Raw genomic sequence first — 21,354 nt, forward strand, 5'->3', positions numbered from 1 at the left:
ATCAGAGTAGTAAATGTCATAGAAACACAAAAAACAATCATTTTCACAGCATCGAGCACATCATACAAATGTATTTTTTTACATTTGTCACTGTACCATCACAATATAAACCCAATAGATTTGATATGGAGCCAAGTTAAGCAATTTATTATGAGAATTAACAAGACTGTTAAGCTGCCTAATGTACTGGAACTAACACATGCAGCTTTTTCATATGCCACTGCCGAATGCTGGTGGGATATAGAACGGAACATAGATAGAACTTGATAGAAGATATAGAGAAGATCCAACGGAGAGCAGCGCGCTTCGTTACAGGATCATTTAGTAATCACGAAAGTGTTACGGAGATGATAGATAAACTCCAGTGGAAGACTCTGCAGGAGAGACGGTCAGTAGCTCGGTACGGGCTTTTGTCAAAGTTTCGAGAACATACCTTCACCGAAGAGTCAAGCAGTATATTGCTCCCTCCTACGTATATCTCGCGAAGAGACCATGAGCATAAGATCAGAGAGATTAGAGCCCACACAGAGGCATACCGACAATCCTTCTTTCCACGAACAATACGAGACTGGAATAGAAGGGAGAACCGATAGAGGTACTCAAGGTATCCTCCGCCACACACCGTCAGGTGGCTTGCGGAGTATGGATGTAGATGTATATGTAGAAAAGAACAGGAGGAAATGCGGAGCCTGGTTGGCTTTGTGGATTCTGTTGTTGATCAACTCATTATCAACGTAGCAGATGACAGTTCCAGAACTGAAATGTATTTCTCAGATTCAGATAAGGGAGGAGCTAAGAAATTATCAGACAATTGATTGTAATTAATACCTACAGTGGCTTCAGAATTGAACAATATAGTGAAATCCCTGTAGCATGCTTTTGCATCACACATAGCTCACTCAGAAAAGTTAAGTTAGGAATTTTCATCACTCTTGTTTGTAATTGGAAGATATGTTAGGTGATAATAAAAGCATTTTACCTGTAATTAATACCTACAGTGGCTTCAGAATTGAACAATACAGTGAAATCATTGTAGCATGCTTTTGCATCACACATAGCTCACTCAGAAAAATTAAGTTAGGAATTTTCATCACTCTTGTTTATAATTAGAAGATATGTTAGGTGATAATAAAAGCATTTTACCCTTTCTGTTAGGCCACGTAGGAATCGTGCGGTACTGGTGGAGTTTTGCTGAATATAATTTCATTCTCTTTTAAAAATTAAATGTCATTCAAAGCTATATTGTTTCTCTGCTTGTCTCATTTTACATCTAAAATGCAACTACTCACATCATTGCAGGTTAGTTCGACCAGGTGGCTGACCAGTGCGTCCAATTAAATGCACTGGTAAAGCTGTTATCCCACATCAGCGCTCAGTCTATGTGCATGTTAACACAGCATAAAATGTATCCTTATGCATCAGCACTTAGTCTACGTGCATGTTAAGACAACATAAAATGTATCCTTATGATTGTACTTGACTGTACTAGACATAGCTTGGCTTCCGCTCTACATGAAATGAAACCCAATCAGATTCAAGCAAATGCAGAAAATACATGGTGTAAAGCGTACATAAGGTTTACTCTTTTGATGGATACAGTATAGACCTAACATCAAAACAACACTAACAAGCAAGTGAACAAGTAATGACAGATCCCATACTTTCTACAGAGGAGACAGGATTCACAGGAGAAGATAACTGAACTTTTGTACCGGTACTATAGGTACAGGACTTGTGACAAAGCAAGCTGGGATAGTTTGACTTCCCCTCTTGTTTTGCCATCTACCACCTTAAAATTCATTTCTTCACTTCTAACTAATTAACATTAATATACATAAGTATAATCTGCATTTTCATAAAAAAGAAAGGTTGGCAATCATTTTTAAAGAATGTAACAGTGCTCCCTGCCGCTGTTGGATAAGCAGCTGCAGCAGCAAGTCGTATACTCCTAGCTCACTCATTTGTTACATAGTTTAATTCTTAATTTCTTTGCCTGTTTTTGGTACTTGCATTGTTTCATTCATAAATTTCAGGCGTATTATAGTATTTGAGAGTTGTAGCATCGCGTTTTAGTACCTGAATAGTGTAAAATCGCTTAGTCTCCTTCCACCGCCGAGCAGTGTGTCGGCAGTGTGCAAGTAGCAGCATTACTGCTTTTACTAGGCAATCTTGTATTTTAATAACCGTTTAAATTTTGTGTCGATTTGTTTGCGCTCTCTGTAGATTAGTTCAGACGTTCTTTGCACAACAGTTTTTAGCATGGATAGGGACTGCAACTGCTGTGTTCGGATGCAGGCTGAGTTGGCATCCCTTCGCTCCCAGCTTCAGGCAGTGTTGGCTTCGGTCACACAGCTTGAGGCTGTTGCCAATGGGCATCACTGTGGGGGTCCGGATGGGGGTTTGTCGGGGACGGCCAGCTTGTCCCACGCATCCCCCGATCAGACTACGACTGTGGTTGCCCGGGATACTGCCCGCATTGACGCTGATCCCACACCTGAGGTAGAGTGGGAGGTCATCTCAAGGTGTGGCAGGGGGCGAAAGACATTCCGGAGGGCTGAACGGAAGGCCTCTCCAGTTTGTCTGACGAACCCGTTTCAGGCTCTGTCTCAGGCTGATACTGATCTTTGGCCTGACATGGCTGCTTGTCCTGTTCCAGAGGTTGCCCCTCAGTCTGCAAGATCCGGGCGGTCGCAGAGGGTGGGCTTACTGGTAGTTGCGAGCTCCAACGTCAGGCACGTAATGGGGCCCCTTAGGGATATGGCAGCAAGAGAGGGGAAGAAAACCAATGTGCACTCCCTGTGCATACCGGGGGGAGTCATTCCAGATGTGGAAAGGGTCCTTCCGGATGCCATGAAGGGTACAGGGTGCACCCATCTGCAGGTGGTCGCTCATGTCGGCACCAATGATGTGTGTTGCTATGGATCGGAGGAAATCCTCTCTGGCTTCCGGCGGCTATCTGATTTGGTGAAGACTGCCAGTCTCGCTAGTGGGATGAAAGCAGAGCTCACCATCTGCAGCATCGTCGACAGGACTGACTGCGGACCTTTGGTACAGAGCCGAGTGGAGGGTCTGAATTAGAGGCTGAGACGGTTCTGCGACTGTGTGGGCTGCAGATTCCTCAACTTGCGCCATAGGGTGGTGAGGTTTCGGGTTCCGCTGGATAGTTCAGGAGTCCACTACACGCAACAAGCGGCTGCACGGGTAGCAGGGGTTGTGTGGCATGGGCTGGGCGGTTTTTTAGGTTAGATGGCCTTGGGCAAGTACAGAAAGGGCAACAGCCTCAACGGGTGCGGGGCAAAGTCAGGACATGGGGGGACCAAGCAGCAATCGGCATTGTAATTGTAAACTGTCGAAGCTGCGTTGGTAAAGTACCGGAACTTCAAGTGCTGATAGAAAGCACCGAAGCTGAAATTGTTATAGGTACAGAAAGCTGGCTGAAGCCAGAGATAAATTTTGCCAAAATTTTTACAAAGGTACAGACGGTGTTTAGAAAGGATAGACTGCATGCAACCGGTGGTGGAGTGTTCGTCGCTGTTAGTAGTAGTTTATCCTGTAGTGAAATAGAAGTGGATAGTTCCTGTGAATTATTATGGGTGGAGGTTACACTAACCACCGAGCTAGGTTAATAATTGGCTCCTTTTACTGACCTCCCGACTCAGCAGCATTAGTGGCAGAACAACTGTGAGAAAATTTGGAATACATTTCACATAAATTTTCTCAGCATGTTATAGTCTTAGGTGGAGATTTCAATTTACCAGATATAGACTGGGACACTCAGATGTTTAGGACGGGTGGTAGGGACAGAGCATCGAGTGACATTATACTGAGTGCACTATCTGAAAATTACCTCGAGCAATTAAACAGAGAACCGCCTCATGGAGATAACATCTTGGACCTACTGATAACAAAGAGACCCGAACTTTTCGACTCTGTATATGCAGAACAGGGAATCAGTGATCATAAGGCCGTTGCAGCATCCCTGAATACGGAAGTTAATAGGAATATAAAAAAAGGGAGGAAGGTTTATCTGTTTAGCAAGAGTAATAGAAGGCAGATTTCAGACTACCTAACAGATCAAAACGAAAATTTCTGTTCCAACACTGACAATGTTGAGTGTTTATGGAAAAAGTTCAAGGCGATCGTAAAATGCGTTTTAGACAGGTACGTGCCGAGTAAAACTGTGAGGGACGGGAAAAACCCACCATGGTACAACAACAAAGTTAGGAAACTACTGCGAAAGCAAAGAGAGCTTCACTCCAAGTTTAAACGCAGCCAAAACCTCTCAGACAAACAGAAGCTAAACAATGTCAAAGTTAGCGTAAGGAGGGCTATGCGTGAAGCGTTCAGTGAATTCGAAAGTAAAATTCTATGTACCGACTTGACAGAAAATCCTAGGAAGTTCTGGTCTTACGTTAAATCAGTAAGTGGCTCGAAACAGCATATCCAGACACTCCGGGATGATGATGGCATTGAAACAGAGGATGACGCGCGTAAAGCTGAAATACTAAACACCTTTTTCCAAAGCTGTTTCACAGAGGAAGACCGCACTGCAGTTCCTTCTCTAAATCCTCGCACAAACGAAAAAATGGCTGACATCGAAATAAGTGTCCAAGGAATAGAAAAGCAACTGGAATCACTCAACAGAGGAAAGTCCACTGGACCTGACGGGATACCAATTCGATTCTACACACAGTACGCGAAAGAACTTGCCCCCCCTTCTAACAGCCGTGTACCGCAAGTCTCTAGAGGAACGGAAGGTTCCAAATGATTGGAAAAGAGCACAGGTAGTCCCAGTCTTCAGGAAGGGTCGTCGAGCAGATGCGCAAAACTATAGACCTATATCTCTGACGTCGATCTGTTGTAGAATTTTAGAACATGTTTTTTGCTCGAGTATCATGTCATTTTTGGAAACCCATAATCTACTATGTAGGAATCAACATGGATTCCGGAAACAGCGATCGTGTGAGACCCAACTCGCTTTTATTTGTTCATGAGACCCAGAAAATATTAGATACAGGCTCCCAGGAAGATGCTATTTTTCTTGACTTCCGGAAGGCGTTCGATACAGTTCTGCACTGTCGCCTGATAAACAAAGTAAGAGCCTACGGAATATCAGACCAGCTGTGTGGCTGGATTGAAGAGTTTTTAGCAAACAGAACACAGCATGTTGTTATCAATGGAGAGACGTCCACAGGCGTTAAAGTAACCTCTGGCGTGCCACAAGGGAGTGTTATGGGACCATTGCTTTTCACAATATATATAAATGATCTAGTAGATAGTGTCGGAAGTTCCATGTGGCTTTTCGTGGATGATGCTGTAGTATACAGAGAAGCTGCAGCATTAGAAAATTGTAGCGAAATGCAGGAAGATCTGCAGCGGATAGGCACTTGGTGCAGGGAGTGGCAACTGACCCTTAACATAGACAAATGTAATGTATTGCAAATACATAGAAAGAAGGATCCTTTACTGTATGATTATATGCTAGCGGAACAAACACTGGTAGCAGTTACTTCTGTAAAATATCTGGGAGTATGCGTGCGGAACGATTTGAAGTGGAATGATCATATAAAATTAATTGTTGGTAAGGCGGGTACCAGGTTGAGATTCATTGGGAGAGTCCTTAGAAAATGTAGTCCATCAACAAAGGAGGTGGCTTACAAAACACTCGTTCAACCTATACTTGAGTATTGCTCATCAGTGTGGGATCCATACCAGATCGGGTTGACGGACGAGATAGAGAAGATCCAAAGAAGAGCGGCGTGTTTCGTCACAGGGTTATTTGGTAACCGTGATAGCGTTACGGAGATGTTTAACAAACTCAAGTGGCAGACTCTGCAAGAGAGGCGCTCTGCATCGCGGTGTAGCTTGCTCGCCAGGTTTCGAGAGGGTGCATTTCTGGATGAGGTATCGAATATATTGCTTCCCCCTACTTACACCTCCAGAGGAGATCACGAATGTAAAATTAGAGAAATTAGAGCACACACGGAGGCTTTCAGGCAGTCGTTCTTCCCGCGAACCATGCGCGACTGGAACAGGAAAGGGAGGTAATGACAGTGGCATGTAAAGTGCCCTCCGCCACACACCGTTGGGTGGCTTGCGGAGTATAAATGTAGAACAGCAGACCTAATTTTGTGCTTAGTTTTATGTGCGTAATTGATTTTAAAATTTATTTCGACTACTCCTAGTTAATACTTTTGTTATAGGGTGAAATCAGTAGTTATTTCATAACTTAAATTCTATTGTTGAATTATAAATAAATATAAATTCCGTACTAATTATAAACATTTGGGGGAACAACTAATAGCATTCTTTGAGTATTTATTTGGCTCCATTCGAAAACATTTTAACAAAGTCAGCTCTTAATTACTTCCAAAAAATTTACCAGTTTTGTCAAAAGTATTGTTTGCATAACCATATTTCTTTATTTCACCATTGAAAGAAATAATTCGGCCAAACCTTGTAGTAGAAGAAACTGCTAAAAAGAAAGAATTTTTCCAGGTTTTCAGTTAATTGAATGAGGTATGTTTTAATTGTAATATCTGTAAATTAAACATTGAACAATGTGTAGTTTTGGTGCCTATTATTGTGATGATATATAAGGGCCCGATTTTTGGTCCTGAGACAGTCAGTCCACGGCCGAGTTTCAGACAAGAAACCTGTGTTGGTTAGAACAACAACATTGTTCAACTTAACTGTGAAATAAGTGTAACAAAAATAGGCCATGTGTTAATACAATGACAGTGTCTGTTAAATTTATTTGAAGTACTGTGAAGTAAGTGGTTATACTTTTACTGTTCACAGATATTCAACAGCAAATTATGGTAGCAGTATGCTGATGTTTGCCAGAAAACTATTAATGAGGCTTATCGTTAAGTTAAACTATAGTGCACTGACCATTTTAACTGTGTATATTGGGGGGATGTGAACAGCGTAAAGTAAAGAACGATAAAACGTAACTATGCAACTGTCAGCTACGTCATTTAAAGTAGGTGGTGTCGAACTTCCACCCCCATTTCTCAGCCAGTATAGCAACGCAGTACGTCGTCACCAAGGACGATCAACGAGGAAATAAAGGAGGCGAACGTCACAGACTCTCAGGAGCTGTTGTGACGCAATGATTTACAGCAGTGTCAATTATTTGACAGTAGTCTAGTCAGGATGATTTCCAGCTGCTTACGAATGTCAACCAACTCAACCGATGTTCGAGAACAGCATCCCAGTGGGACTGCCTTTTGCCTGGTGCAATGTATTACAGGATAGTGAACAAATAACTTGAAACTAAGCCTGCTGATTATCTTTTATATCTGTGGAGCTACAAATATAACTACTTCCCTAAAAGAATTGAAGCAAATACACAAAAAAACAAGATTTCTATTAAGGAAACAGAAAAACCTGTGGCAAAAATCACTAATTTTCTTAAACTTTTCGAGGTTAAATATAGTTATTAGCAAACTTGAAAATAGAGCAAATTTACAATAAATGTAAATAATGTATGCTCCTCTTCAAGGGAAAACTAGATGTAAGACAACATGTTAGTTAGAATATCTGCTACAGTAACTAAATCACGAGTGTCAGTTTACTACAAATTAGATTATGCATGGAGCAATTATAACTTCCAAAATTTCCCAAAAATGTGCATTTATTTGCACTGATATACAATGAAATTCAGGATGATTTATTCTTTGGGAGTATCAAAAATGCTGATTTGGTATGAAATAAGTTATCCAAAAACATTCGTACTCGTAACTTACAAAAATACATTTTTGTAAGTGTCCAAAAATCCTCAAAAATAACCTATTTCTCAGGTAATGGTACAACAAAATTAAAGAACATTTGTCCTGAATTAGGATAGGCGTACTGTCCTCAAAAATTGTAAAAGAGTACAAGTAAGTTTGAGCCTACAATTGATGATAACAGTAGGAGTTTATCCCGACATTTGTGAATTTACGAAATTTCACAATACATCACAACACAAACAGTTATTGCTACAATCAAAGAAAGATTATGCAAAAGTGATGGAAACAGTAAAATATGTGAATCTGGAATTTCAAATCAGTGCGCAAATTTGCAGATGCGGTCTTGCACAAAGGAAAATAAATATAAATAAACATGCAAACAGTACAGATTTTACTTAGCTGTTTCACGCCAACGTCTATACTGGTGTGCCAAAGGAGAACGCTACAACTTGAGTTTATCTCAGTCAGAATCTGGTAAAATGTGTAGCGCAAACAAAGCACGACTTCTGCCTGTTGCAGCTAACAAAGAATAACTAGTATCATCAGAATTGTCCAAGAGCTTCCTCTTGATGGCTCTCCTACGCTGTCTGGCCATCTTTGAATAGATTTTAATAAACTATCTGAAGACAAGAGCCATTCCTTGTCCAAACAAAGCACGGCTGCTGGAGTCTAATCCTTTGCTGAGCCCAATCTTCTGCAGACCTTTGCCACTTTTTTATATGGGCCTGATTGCGCAGAGCCTCATCTTCTGCGGACTTTGCCACTTTGTTATACGGCCTTAAATACAGTTTTGGTACCAGTTCCACATCACATTCCACACACTCATTTGGATTCATTTGGAGTCCGGCCACGAAGTCATTTCTTTAGTAGACTAATATATGCAAGGTCTTGGAATATTGGTTTTAATTCATCCGTTATGGTATGTGGCAAATGATGAGGGCGATGTTTAGTTACATTGCCTCTATTCTACTTGCATCAACTATCTCCTCCTCCTGGATGCAGCCCTTGTTGGGGATCTTCACTGCCTAAAGCTGAGTGAAAAAATACAGAGCCCTGGCTGTTGTTCTCATTAATTCTGCATGTCTTGTATTTTATCTAATTGCTAGCAATATAGCAAAATCTGTCAGTCAGTTTTTCCATCCTCAATTTCTTGCCATTCATGCTAGTGTTGAGCTGTTGAAGTCTTGATCCCAACATTTTCTGAATGTTGCCAACAAACCATAGTTTTCAGATGTTCATGATCTTCCCTTGGTCCCTCAGTTCCCAATTTCTTTGAATGCCTCTGAATCATCACTCCAAGATAAAAAATGTATGTAAAGTTGCATCATTTTACTAAATGTTGATAAATACTCCTTACTCCAGCAATTTCCATACTAAAACTTGAATCAAATTTGCTACACACTCTCCCTCATGTTTATTTTTCATTTTATCCTTGGATCTGCACATCTTGGAAAGTACTTCCACATCAACTTCCTTGCCAGCGTCCACACTTGTATCCGTTACAATGCCATTCAGAGATATGTGACTTCCCTTCTGCCAGCTTCCCTCAAAAGCTATAGACAAGTCCCTGCTATTATTATTTTCAACAACCGATCCTTCAACAGCACCTTTCATATTTTCCTGTCAATGATGAATGTGTCAGATTTTGAGGGCGGAGCATAGAGGTTCATCACACCACATAACATGGCACTGCAGCCCTGCACTTACCTACAGACTGTAATCCATACACCACCAGTTCAATGTGTATATCACATAGTTTACCTGTATCTACAGTAGCATGCGAGGAATTGAAAAAGATAACATTGTGTTTGCAATAATTCCACATCAACTCTAATCGACAAGGAAGACCTACATATATGTAGCTCTCAGTGAAAAATATTTTCTACAGTGTTCCTGAAAGCATCTGATGATAAAAACACATTAATCATCTCATATTTTGTAGTCCCAGTTTTTACTTTCTTGTATCATTCTCCCATTTCGGTTAGTAGCTAGTTTTCTTTTTGAAGCACTTTCAGATGTAGTGGCAGGAGCATCACAGTCAATGTACCACTACCAGTGTAGAAGTTAGATGCAACTGGGATATCAAATACTGACATGAACAATGCATTAGAACAATACTGAGTACCCTTTACTTTCCAGCACCAACGTAAATACTTTCTAAATACCTTCAGACTAGTTCTTGGCATGTTTTTTTTAAAAACCAAAACAATAACTTCACCAAATATGAGTTTCACAACAAGCACATTGATATACCAAAAAAAATTTAGAAATGGTGCAAAACTGATTGTCAACTGTCTTGTAGCGTAGCCAACAGAAAAGATAGCTCTACTGTGATCCATTAAATCTCTGGCAAGGCAGACTACATCAGTCATGTTCTGTATCTCATAAACACAGTATGGAATATCATGTGCCGCAATTTTTTAAAAACTATTGAGGATACTTCTATCCACATCATCTCAATATTTTATACACAATTTTAAATGGGAGACTCTAAACATTTTGAAAATGCATTTTCCCAAAAATTGTTTTCCTCATAAAAAAAACTCATTCTGTATACCATTAAGAAATGTTAGTGGAAAATAAGAAGTTAAGCTTTTGTGTAAAGTTGGCACTGGCAAACTAACTGTCAACAAATAAGCAAGTAATGTTGTTGTTGTTACTGTTGTCTTCAGTTCAAAGATTGGTTTGAGGTAACTCACCATGCCAGTTTATCGTTTCTTCTCCGCTCAATTACCTTAACCTAAATTCATTTGAATTTCATTGGTCACATGATCTATTATTTAATTTCCAGCATTTTTCTGCAACACCACATTTCAGTTAGTATTATATGTAATTAAAAACATAACTTTTAAGGGGGGGGGGGGGGGAGATGAACCTCCATCTACATATATACTCTGCTAGCCACCAAGCGATGTGTGGTGGGGGGCACAATTCCCGCCAAAGTCATATCCCCCCCCCCCCCCCCTCGTTACACTCGCGGATCGCACGAGGGAAAAATGACTGTCTGAATGCCTCATTATGAGCTCTAATTTCCCTTATCTTTGAATCGTGATCATTGCGCGATTTGAAAGTTAGTGGTAATAATATATGCTCTACATCCTCGGCGAAGATCGGATTTCGGAATTTAGTGAGCAGCTGCTTCCGCTTAGCGCGTTGTCTATCTGCAAGTGTATCCCACTTCAAATTTTCTATGAGATTTGTAATGCTCTTGTGATGGCTAAATGTACCAGTCATGAATCTTGCTGCTCTTCTTTGGAATCTCTTGAATCAGACCCAACTGGTACGGGTCCCATACAGATGAACAATACTCTAAGACTGGACGAACTTAAGTATTGTAAGCAATTTCCTTTGTTGAAGGATTGCATCACTTCAGGATTCTACCAATTAACCACAATCTAGAGCTCACCTGACCCGTTACTTGTGTAATCTGATCATTTAATTTGAGATCATTTCGAATAGTCACACCCAGATACTTGACAGATGCTACCGCTTCCAAAGACTGGGCATTTATTTTGTACTCATACATTAATGGGGATTTTCGCTTTGTTGTACACAATAGGTTACACTTACTAACATTGTGAGATAACTGCCAGTCATTACACCACACATTTATTTTCTGCAAATTCTCATTAATTTGTTCACAACTTTCATGTGATACTACTTTCCTGTAGACTACAACATCATCGGCAAACAGTCTAATGCCGCTGTCAATACCATCAACCAGATTGTTTATGTAAATCGTAAAAAGCAGCGGACCTATTACTCTGCCCTGGGGCACACCTGAAGTTACACTTGTTTATGCTGAAGTCACCCCATTCAGGACGACATACTGCTCTCTGTCTGTTAGAAACTTTCTATCCAACTGCATATGCCACTGGATAGACTGTAAGCGTGCACTTTTTGGAGCAAGCGACAGTGCGGAACTGAGTTGAATGCCTTTCGAAAGTCGAGAAATATGACAACAACCTGGGAGCTGGTATCTAGAGCCTGTTGTATATCATGCACAAAGAGGGCCAGCTGAGTCTCGCATGACTGCTGTTTCCTACAACCATGTTGGTTTCTGCAGATGAGATTCTCAGAGTGTAGAAAGGCTATTATGTCAGAACACAAAATATGTTCCACGATTCTACAACAAATTTATGTCAGTAAAATTGGCCGGTAATTAAGTGCATCTGATTTTCTACCCTTTTTATAGATTGCTATGACCCTGGCCTTCTTCCAGTCCCATGGAACAGTTTGAGAAAACAGATGAACAGGAGTCAGATTTTATCATACAGCCTCCATTTAAACAGTGTTTAACAGAAAGTAATCAGAAACTGCCAGTTCATCTTCGCCAAAGCAGTTACAATCCCATTAGTATGCAGTATCAGTTATCTTTATTACACCAGAACATTCCGGGACTTAGAAATAAAGTTGATGAACTCCTCATTTGTATCGATGAAATGAATTTATCTAACCAAATTGACATAATCTGCCTCTCTGAACATCAAGTGACCACTGATATAGATATGTTAGACATTTCAGGATTTAAGCTAGCTTCCTACTTCTGCAGAGTAGATATGGATGGAGGAGGAGTTACCACATTTATCAAAAACTGCCATAAATTCAAAAACATTGACATTAATAAATTCTGTTTAGAGCAGCATCTAGAAGCATGTGCAACAGAAGTAGAGTTCCATAACAGATCCTATATAATAATAACTATTTACCGAGCACTTCACCAAAAGAAATAACGTCCATAATAAAATCTTTAAAAACAAAGCATTCTAGTGGGTACGATGAAATATCAACAAAGTTAATTAAGGCATGTTCTTGTGAGTTTAGTACAATTCTAAGTTACTTGTGTAACCAGTCAATTATAACTGGGACATTTCCTGTCTGGCTAAAATATGCAGATGTTAAGCCTCTATTCAAGAAAGGGGATAAAGAGATACCATCAAACTACAGACCGATTTCACTTTTGCCAGCATTCTCAAAAATTTTAGAAAAAGTAATGTAAAGGCAGCTGCTCAACCATCTGACCACAAATAACATATTATCAAGAACACAGTTTGGATATCTGAAGGGTTCTGATGTCGAGAAGGCTATTTACACCTACAGTGAAAATGTACTTAATTCATTAAATAACAAATTACAAGCAGCAGGTATTTTCTGTGATTTGTCAAAGGCATTTGATTGTGTGAACCACAACATCCTTTTAAGTAAATTAGAATTCTATGGTGTCACGGGCAGTGCTGCAAAATGGTTCAAGTCATACCTCACTAACAGGAAATCAAAGGGTGTCAGTGCAAGGGACTAGTGAATTAAGTCATCAGTCATCATCAGAATGGGAAAAAAATTACATGTGGTGTCCCACAGGGATCCATCTTAGGGCCATTGCTTTTTCTTGTGTACATTAATGATCTCTCATCAGTTACGCTGCCAGAAGCAGAGTTCGTTTTGTTTGCAGATGACACAAGTATTGCAATAAATAGTATGTCAAGTGTAGTTCTAGAAAGATCTGCTAATGATATTTTCATGGATATTAATAAATGGTTTAAAGCCAACTCACTGACATTAAACTTCGAAAAGACTCACTATATGCAATTCAGAACCTGTAAGAGGTTGCCACCTAGCATATGCATAAAATATGAAGAAGAGCAGATAGAAGAGGTTGACAGTCTTTAATTCCTGGGATTACAACTTGATAATAAATTCAGTTGGGAAGACCACATCACAGAACTGCAGAAACGCCTTAACAAATCTGTATTTGCAATTCGAGTGTTAGCAGACATAGGCGACATAAAAATGAAAAAGCTTGCATACTTTGCCTACTTTCATTCCATAATGTCATATGGTATAATATTTTGGGGTAACTCTTCAAGTCAAACAAAAGTTTTCAGAGTCCAAAAGCGTGTAATACGTATTATTTGTGGAGTAAATTCATGGACGTCCTGTAGAAACCTCTTCAAAGAACTGGGTATACTAACTACTGCCTCTCAGTATATTTACTCATTAATGAAATTTGTCCTAAATAATACATCTCTTTTTCCAACAAACAGCTCAGTTCATACATACAATACCAGGAACAAAAATGATCTGCACAAGGACTTAAAAGCACTTACTTTAGTTCAAAAGGGGATCCACTACTCAGGAACACTCATCTTCAATAATTTGCCAGTAAACATAAAAAATTTAGTTACAAATAAAGATCTGTTTAAAAGGAGCCTGAAAGACTTACTAGTGGCCAACTCCTTCTACTCCATTGACGAATGTTTTAATAGAAACAAATGATGTATTGTATATATTCATACTATTAGTATTGTTATTTCAGCTTAAAAATTAAAAAAATACCATGTTCCACATCCACGAGGATCTCCTCAGCACGGATCTATGGAACGAAAACTAATCTAATCTAATCTGCTGTTCCAATGATCTCTGATAGATGATGGATAAGAATGGTGCTATATTTGTAGTACAGTCAACATATAATCTTAAGGGGATATTATCTGGGCCAGATGCCTTCCTGTCGTCTAAACACTATGTCAGCCATCCTTGCGTTTGTTCGATAATTGAAAGGGGAAATGGTGCTGCAGTCCTCTATCGTAAATGAGTTTTTGAAAGCTAGGATTAGGATTTTGACCTTATGTTTATCACCATCCATTACATTACCCGTACTGTCAGCAAGAGAAGGTATTGAATTATTTGTAGCGTTCATAGATTTTATTTACATACAACAAAAATTTTTTGGGGTTATTTTTTTAATCTGCAGATAAAATATTGCTTTCAAATTCGTTAAAAGATTCTCTCATTGACCTTTTGACAGCTTCTTTCATTTCGCATGATTTCTGTTTGTCAGTGGGGCAGTGACTACATTTAGACGGTTAGACCGTCAGTGAGCGAGCACATCGATTTCCTGCTGCTAATAAGGCGAGTACACCGTTCGCTTGTTACACATTTTTGCGAGCTTCAAACAGGTACAACTTATTTTCAGTTATCTGGGTAGTTACTATTTTATTTTTGTAATTTCTTGTGTGTTTGAGTGCCTACTAGACACAACCGTTTATTTTAATAACAGTGTAGTGTACAGTATCGCCGTTGCTATCGACCCTCGTATCGTACAGGCTTTTGTTTGTTTGGTTAGAACAGCTCAGTGTCGGTTAGACCGTCAGTTAGCGAGCACTTCGATTTCCTGCTGCTAATAAGGCGAGTACACCGTTCGCTTGTTACACATTTTTGCGAGCTCCAAACAGGTACAACTTATTTTCAGTTATCTGGGTAGTTACTATTTTATTTTTGTAATTTCTTGCGTGTTTGAGTGCCTACTAGACACAACCGTTTATTTTAATAACAGTGTAGTGTACAGTATCGCCGTTGCTATCGACCCTCGTATCGTACAGGCTTTTGTTTGTTTGGTTAGAACAGCTCAGTGTCGGTTAGACCGTCAGTGAGAGAGCACTTCGATTTCCTGCTTCTAATAAGGCGAGTACACCGTTCGCTTGTAGGGTAAACATAGTCATGTGTAGGGACTGTGGTTGTTGTGAGCGGACGCAAGGAGAATTGGCCACTCTTCGGGGGCAGGTGGAGGCTTTGTCTGTTAGGCTCATCGAGCTCGAGGCGCAGGCGTCGGCTCGTAGTGGCGTTGGGGCAACTGTGGTGAGACCTATGCCTACTTCGGTGGCCTTGGAATCACATGGAACCCCTGATGTCGCTGCGTCTTCCGGCAGTGAGCATCTTACCGGTCAGCCATCACTCCAGGGTGAATGGCGGACAGTGGTGGGCTCGCGCGTGCCTGGCCGAAAGGCGAAGGTGGGATCTGGCCGCGTGGCAGCTGCCTTACCCCTTTCCAACAGGTACGGGGTGCTTCCTAGTGATGATGACATCGTTTCCGAGCCACCACAGGATGCCTCGCCTGTTGGGCCAGTGGCCGATTCTCCGGCAAGGTCCCGACAGTCACAGAGGGCGGGCCTATTAGTTATAGGGAGCTCCAACGTTAGGCGGGTTATGGAGCCCCTTAGGAAAATAGCGGGTAGGTCGGGGAAGAATGCCAGTGTGCACTCGGTGTGCTTGCCGGGGGGTCTCGTCCGTAATGTGGAGGAGGCCCTTCCGGCAGCTATTGAACGCACTGGGTGTGACCGGCTGCAGATAGTAGCACATGTCGGAACGAATGACGCCTGCCGCTTGGGTTCTGAGGCCATCCTTGGTTCCTTCCGGCGGCTGGCTGATTTGGTGAAGACAACCAGCATCGCACGCGGAGTGCAAGCTGAGCTTAATATCTGCAGCATAGTGCCCAGAGTCGATCGCGGTCCTCTGGTTTGGAGCCGTGTGGAGGGTCTAAACCAGAGGCTCAGACGACTCTGCGACTATAATGGTTGCAAATTCATCGACCTCCGTTATTGGGTGGAGAACTGTAGGGCCCCCCTAGACAGGTCAGGCGTGCACTACACGCCGGAAGCAGCTACTAGGGTAGCAGAGTACGTGTGGCGTGCACACGGGGGTTTTTTAGGTTAGAGGGACCCCCCCTTGGGCGAAACGATAAAATACCTGACGGCTTACCAGAGAGGACATTATCATCGTTGATAAAGAACGTCCGTCCTCAGAGACCAAAAACAGGAAAAGTCAACGTAATATTGGTAAACTGCAGGAGTGTCCAGGGCAAGGTTCCTGAATTAGTATCTCTTATTGAAGGAAATAGTGCGCATATAGTATTAGGAACGGAAAGTTGGTTAAAACCGGAAGTGAACAGTAACGAAATCCTAGACACAGAATGGAATATATACCGCAAGGATAGGATAAACGCCAATGGTGGAGGAGTATTTATAGCAGTAAAGAATTCAATAATATCCAGTGAAGTTATTAGCGAATGCGAATGTGAAATAATCTGGGTTAAGTTAAGTATCAAAGGTGGGTCAGATATGATAGTCGGATGCTTCTATAGACCACCTGCATCAGCAACCGTAGTAGTTGAGCGCCTCAGAGAGAACCTGCAGAACGTCGTGAAGAAGTTTCGTGATCATACTATTGTAATAGGGGGAGACTTCAATCTACCAGGTATAGAATGGGATAGTCACACAATCAGAACTGGAGCCAGGGACAGAGACTCTTGTGACATTATCCTGACTGCCTTGTCCGAGAATTACTTCGAGCAGATAGTTAGAGAACCAACTCGTGAAGCTAACGTTTTAGACCTCATAGCAACAAATAGACCGGAACTTTCCGACTCCGTGAATGTAGAAGAGGGTATCAGTGATCATAAGTCAGTGGTTGCATTAATGACTACAAGTGTAATAAGAAATGCCAAGAAAGGAAGGAAAATATATTTGCTTAACAAGAGTGATAGGGCACAAATCGCAGAATATCTGAGTGACCACCATCAAACGTTCATTTCTGAGGAAGAGGATGTGGAACAAAAATGGAAAAAATTCAGAAACATCGTCCAGTACGCCTTAGATAAGTTCGTACCGACTAAGGTCCAAAGCGAGGGGAAAGATCCACCGTGGTATAACAATCATGTACGAAAGGTACTACGGAAACAAAGAAAGCTTCATCATAGGTTTAAGAGTAGTCGAATCATAGCTGATAAGGAAAAGCTGAACGAAGCGAAAAAGAGCGTAAAGAGAGCAATGAGAGAAGCATTCAACGAATTCGAACATAAAACATTGGCAAACAATCTAAACAAGAACCCTAAAAAGTTTTGGTCATATGTAAAATCGGTAAGCGGATCTAAATCCCCTATTCAGTCACTCGTTGACCACGATGGCACCGAAACAGAGGACGACCGAAGAAAGGCAGAAATACTGAATTCAGTGTTCCGAAACTGTTTCACTGCGGAAAATCGTAACACGGTCCCTGACTTCAGCCGTCGCACGGACGCCAAAATGGAAAATATTGAAATAAACGATATCGGAATTGAAAAACAACTGCTATCACTTAGTAGCGGAAAAGCATCCGGACCAGACGAGATACCCTTAAGATTCTACAGTGATTATGCTAAAGAACTTGCCCCCTTTCTATCAGCAATTTATCGTAGATCGCTGGAAGAACGTAAAGTACCTAGCGACTGGAAGAAAGCGCAGGTCGTTCCCATTTTCAAGAAGGGTCATAAATCAGATGCGAATAATTATAGGCCTATTTCGCTTACGTCAATCTGTTGTAGAATAATGGAACATGTTTTGTGTTCTCGTATTATGACGTTCTTAGATAATACAAATCTCCTTCATCATAACCAACATGGATTCCGCAAACAGAGATCATGTGAAACTCAGCTCGCTCTATTTGCCCAAGAAATTCACAGTGCCGTAGACACTGGCGAGCAAATTGATGCCGTATTCCTGGACTTCAGGAAGGCATTTGATACGGTTCCGCACTTACGTTTAGTGAAAAAAATACGAGCTTACGGAATATCGGACCAGGTTTGTGATTGGATTCAGGATTTCCTAGAAGAAAGAACACAACATGTCATTCTTAACGGTTCAAAATCTGCAGATGTAGAGGTAATTTCGGGAGTACCGCAGGGAAGCGTGATAGGACCTTTATTGTTTACAATATACATAAATGACTTAGTTGACAACATCGGTAGCTCCGTGAGGCTATTTGCAGATGACACGGTTGTCTACAAGAAAGTAGCAACATCAGAAGACTCGTACGTACTCCAGGAGGACCTGCAGAGGATTAATGCATGGTGCGACAGCTGGCAGCTTTCCCTAAACATAGATAAATGTAATATAATGCGCATACATAGGGGCAGAAATCCATTCCAGTACGATTATGCCATAGGTGGTAAATCATTGAAAGCGGTAACGACCGTAAAATACTTAGGAGTTACTATCCGGAGCGATCTGAAGTGGAATGATCACATAAAACAAATAGTGGGAAAAGCAGGCGCCAGGTTGAGATTCATAGGAAGAATTCTAAGAAAATGTGACTCATCGACGAAAGAAGTAGCTTACAAAACGCTTGTTCGTCCGATTCTTGAGTATTGCTCATCAATATGGGACCCTTACCAGGTTGGATTAATAGAAGAGATAGACATGATCCAGCAAAAAGCAGCGCGATTCGTCATGGGGACATTTAGTCAGCGCGAGAGCGTTACGGAGATGCTGAACAAGCTCCAGTGGCGGACACTTCAAGAAAGGCGTTACGCAATACGGAGAGGTTTATTATCGAAATTACGAGAGAGCACATTCCGGGAAGAGATGGGCAACATATTACTACCGCCCACATATATCTCGCGTAATGATCACAACGAAAAGATCCGAGAAATTAGAGCAAATACGGAGACTTACAAGCAGTCGTTCTTCCCACGCACAATTCGTGAATGGAACAGGGAAGGGGGGATCAGATAGTGGTACAATAAGTACCCTCCGCCACACACCGTAAGGTGGCTCGCGGAGTATAGATGTAGATGTAGATGTAGAAAACGACTGCATAAAATTCTCTGCTTTCTCAGCAACTTCCTAATATGTTTGTCGTACCAAGGTGGGTCCTTTCACTTCCTTATATTTTTGCTAGGCACATACTTCTCTAGTACATGGTGGACAATACATTTAAATTCCGACCAAAGATGCTCAATATCTTTGTGTCCTGTGGTGAATGCTTGGAGCTGACTATGAAGATATTCATTAATGACACTTTTATTTGCCTTCCCAAACAAGAAAACTCTACACTGCTTCTTTGCCCTCTTTTTTTGTAACTTCCACTGACATAGAAGCCACAATGACATTATGGTTGCTGATACCTTCTTCTAGATTAAACTGAGGGGATATGCTACTCACTGAAATAAATTACTAGATGTAGACATTGAAATATTGCAGCAGAACTGAACATAGACCACCCTGCATCTATACACTACTTGCTGAAATCAGTCTTTATCATTTCTCAACTTTCTTTTCAACTTGTGGAAAAACTAATTTGATTATCATCATTTAAGATATATTACATTTAACAGTTTTACCTCATCAAACTAAACACAGTTTTGGAAATTACAACACAGAAAATGCATCATGAAACATAAGGGAGGAAACAGTGCTGTGCTTAATTACTTTACCTGATGCTGCTGTGGAATACGACTCTCAAGCACCACAACAGGTAAATTTTCATGATCATCTTCAGTAGATGTTGCAACAGTGACACATTCTGGTCCCATGGGAGGTCTGTTGGCACCCAATTCAGTCATTTCCATTTGCTGTTGATGCTGATGGTGGAGCTGATGCTGGATTGCCATTGGGTTTGGCTGTAAATGCTGGTGTTGAGGCTGCTGGTGAATGTGGATTTGCTGTTGCTGCTGCTGTTGCTGTTGAGGCTGCAGAAGTTGTTGCTGGTGTGGATGTGGGTGTTGATGCGGGTGCTGCTGAGGTTGTTGATGCTGCTGATCGATAAATTCTTTGAAGATATTGCGACGCAGAGGTTCAGGTTGCCGCTGTCTTTTTATGCCTGTGAGACGTCGTAATTTGGTGAAAGAGCGTCGAGAAAGAATAGGCATTGGGGTCACAGGACCCTCTTTTCCATCTGGTACTTCACAAAGTCCTTTGATTTTTAGTTGGTCAGCTGTTTTCAATAAAGACTGCAAAGCAAAGAGCAAATGGCTGTTACCAAAATAGTCCTCACAACTATTTATAAACATACATTGTTATTTATAAATAGAAGTAAAGCTTTCATAAAGACAGGACCTATAAAATGCAATGGTTAAAGTGTTACTCAGCAAGGTGAATTGGTAACCCAGCTGTTGCAGGAACTAGCTTGCTCCCACAACTAGGTACAGTCGCATTCCAATTGAAAGCAGCGTGCATTGTTAGCTCATAGTATGAGCATGACAAGTGTTCATGAGTGACAAGCGCAGAAAATACCTTCACAGGAAGCCATGAGAACCTGCTGTTAATGTCATTAATTTTACTGACAACAAGAACAACATAGGTGTGATAATACCAACAGATGAGGCACCAGCAAGCAAATGTTGACAAGGAAAAGTTAAGTAGGTCAATGGTGTGCAAATTATGGAAGGATGGACATGATGCTGAGTGGAACACTTTCCTAGTATGAGCCCCAACATAGAACAAGTAAAATGCACACAATAATTATTTCACTGTTGGTATAGATAAATGTATTATTAGGCAGCAGTGTCTAAAATATTGGGAAAAAATTGTTCCATCTTTGGGATTTGATTTTAAAAGGTGTCTTAATAAGTGAGTCACTATTTATTTTTCAAACACACAACACTGTAAATACATGCTGAAAAGTCACAGTATCTGACAAGTATTGTTGAACAACAGCGTCAAGCAATGTTCCATTACTGTGAATACATAATTTTGTTTCATGGTCATTTCTCCTCTTATGACTGTAACAGAGAAACTTGTGGACTGTCATGTAGAAATGGACAGAAAAATATTAAAAATACATACAGAAAGTCAAACCTATGGCATTAACTGAGGAACACCAACCTTCCCCTCTTCATTCTACTGACTAAATTTTGCAAGAAAATGGTTTCCTACCTACTGCTGCCATATCATCTAGCGCTAATTCTATAGGATTAGTCTGCAATCTTGTAAAGAATAAGATCTGTAATCATAATATGTCAAGTATCTCACACTCCAACGGAAATAAAGAACGGCTGACACTTTTGTTGCTAATAAACAAACTTCAT

At 40.9% G+C, this 21,354-nt stretch overlaps 1 protein-coding gene across 1 annotated transcript in view; it reads right to left on the bottom strand.

The window, feature by feature from the left end:
* Window positions 1–21,354, bottom strand: part of LOC124606535 (protein bric-a-brac 1) — a 281,528-nt gene that overhangs the window by 123,640 nt on the left and 136,534 nt on the right. Inside the window, exon 4 of the mRNA XM_047138519.1 lies at window positions 19,762–20,277. Coding sequence (XP_046994475.1) covers window positions 19,762–20,277 — 516 coding nt within the window. The remainder of the gene's footprint in view (window positions 1–19,761; window positions 20,278–21,354) is intronic.

This window comes from Schistocerca americana, chromosome 3 (genome assembly GCF_021461395.2).
Source record: "Schistocerca americana isolate TAMUIC-IGC-003095 chromosome 3, iqSchAmer2.1, whole genome shotgun sequence".
Taxonomy (NCBI): Eukaryota; Metazoa; Arthropoda; class Insecta; order Orthoptera; family Acrididae; genus Schistocerca; species Schistocerca americana.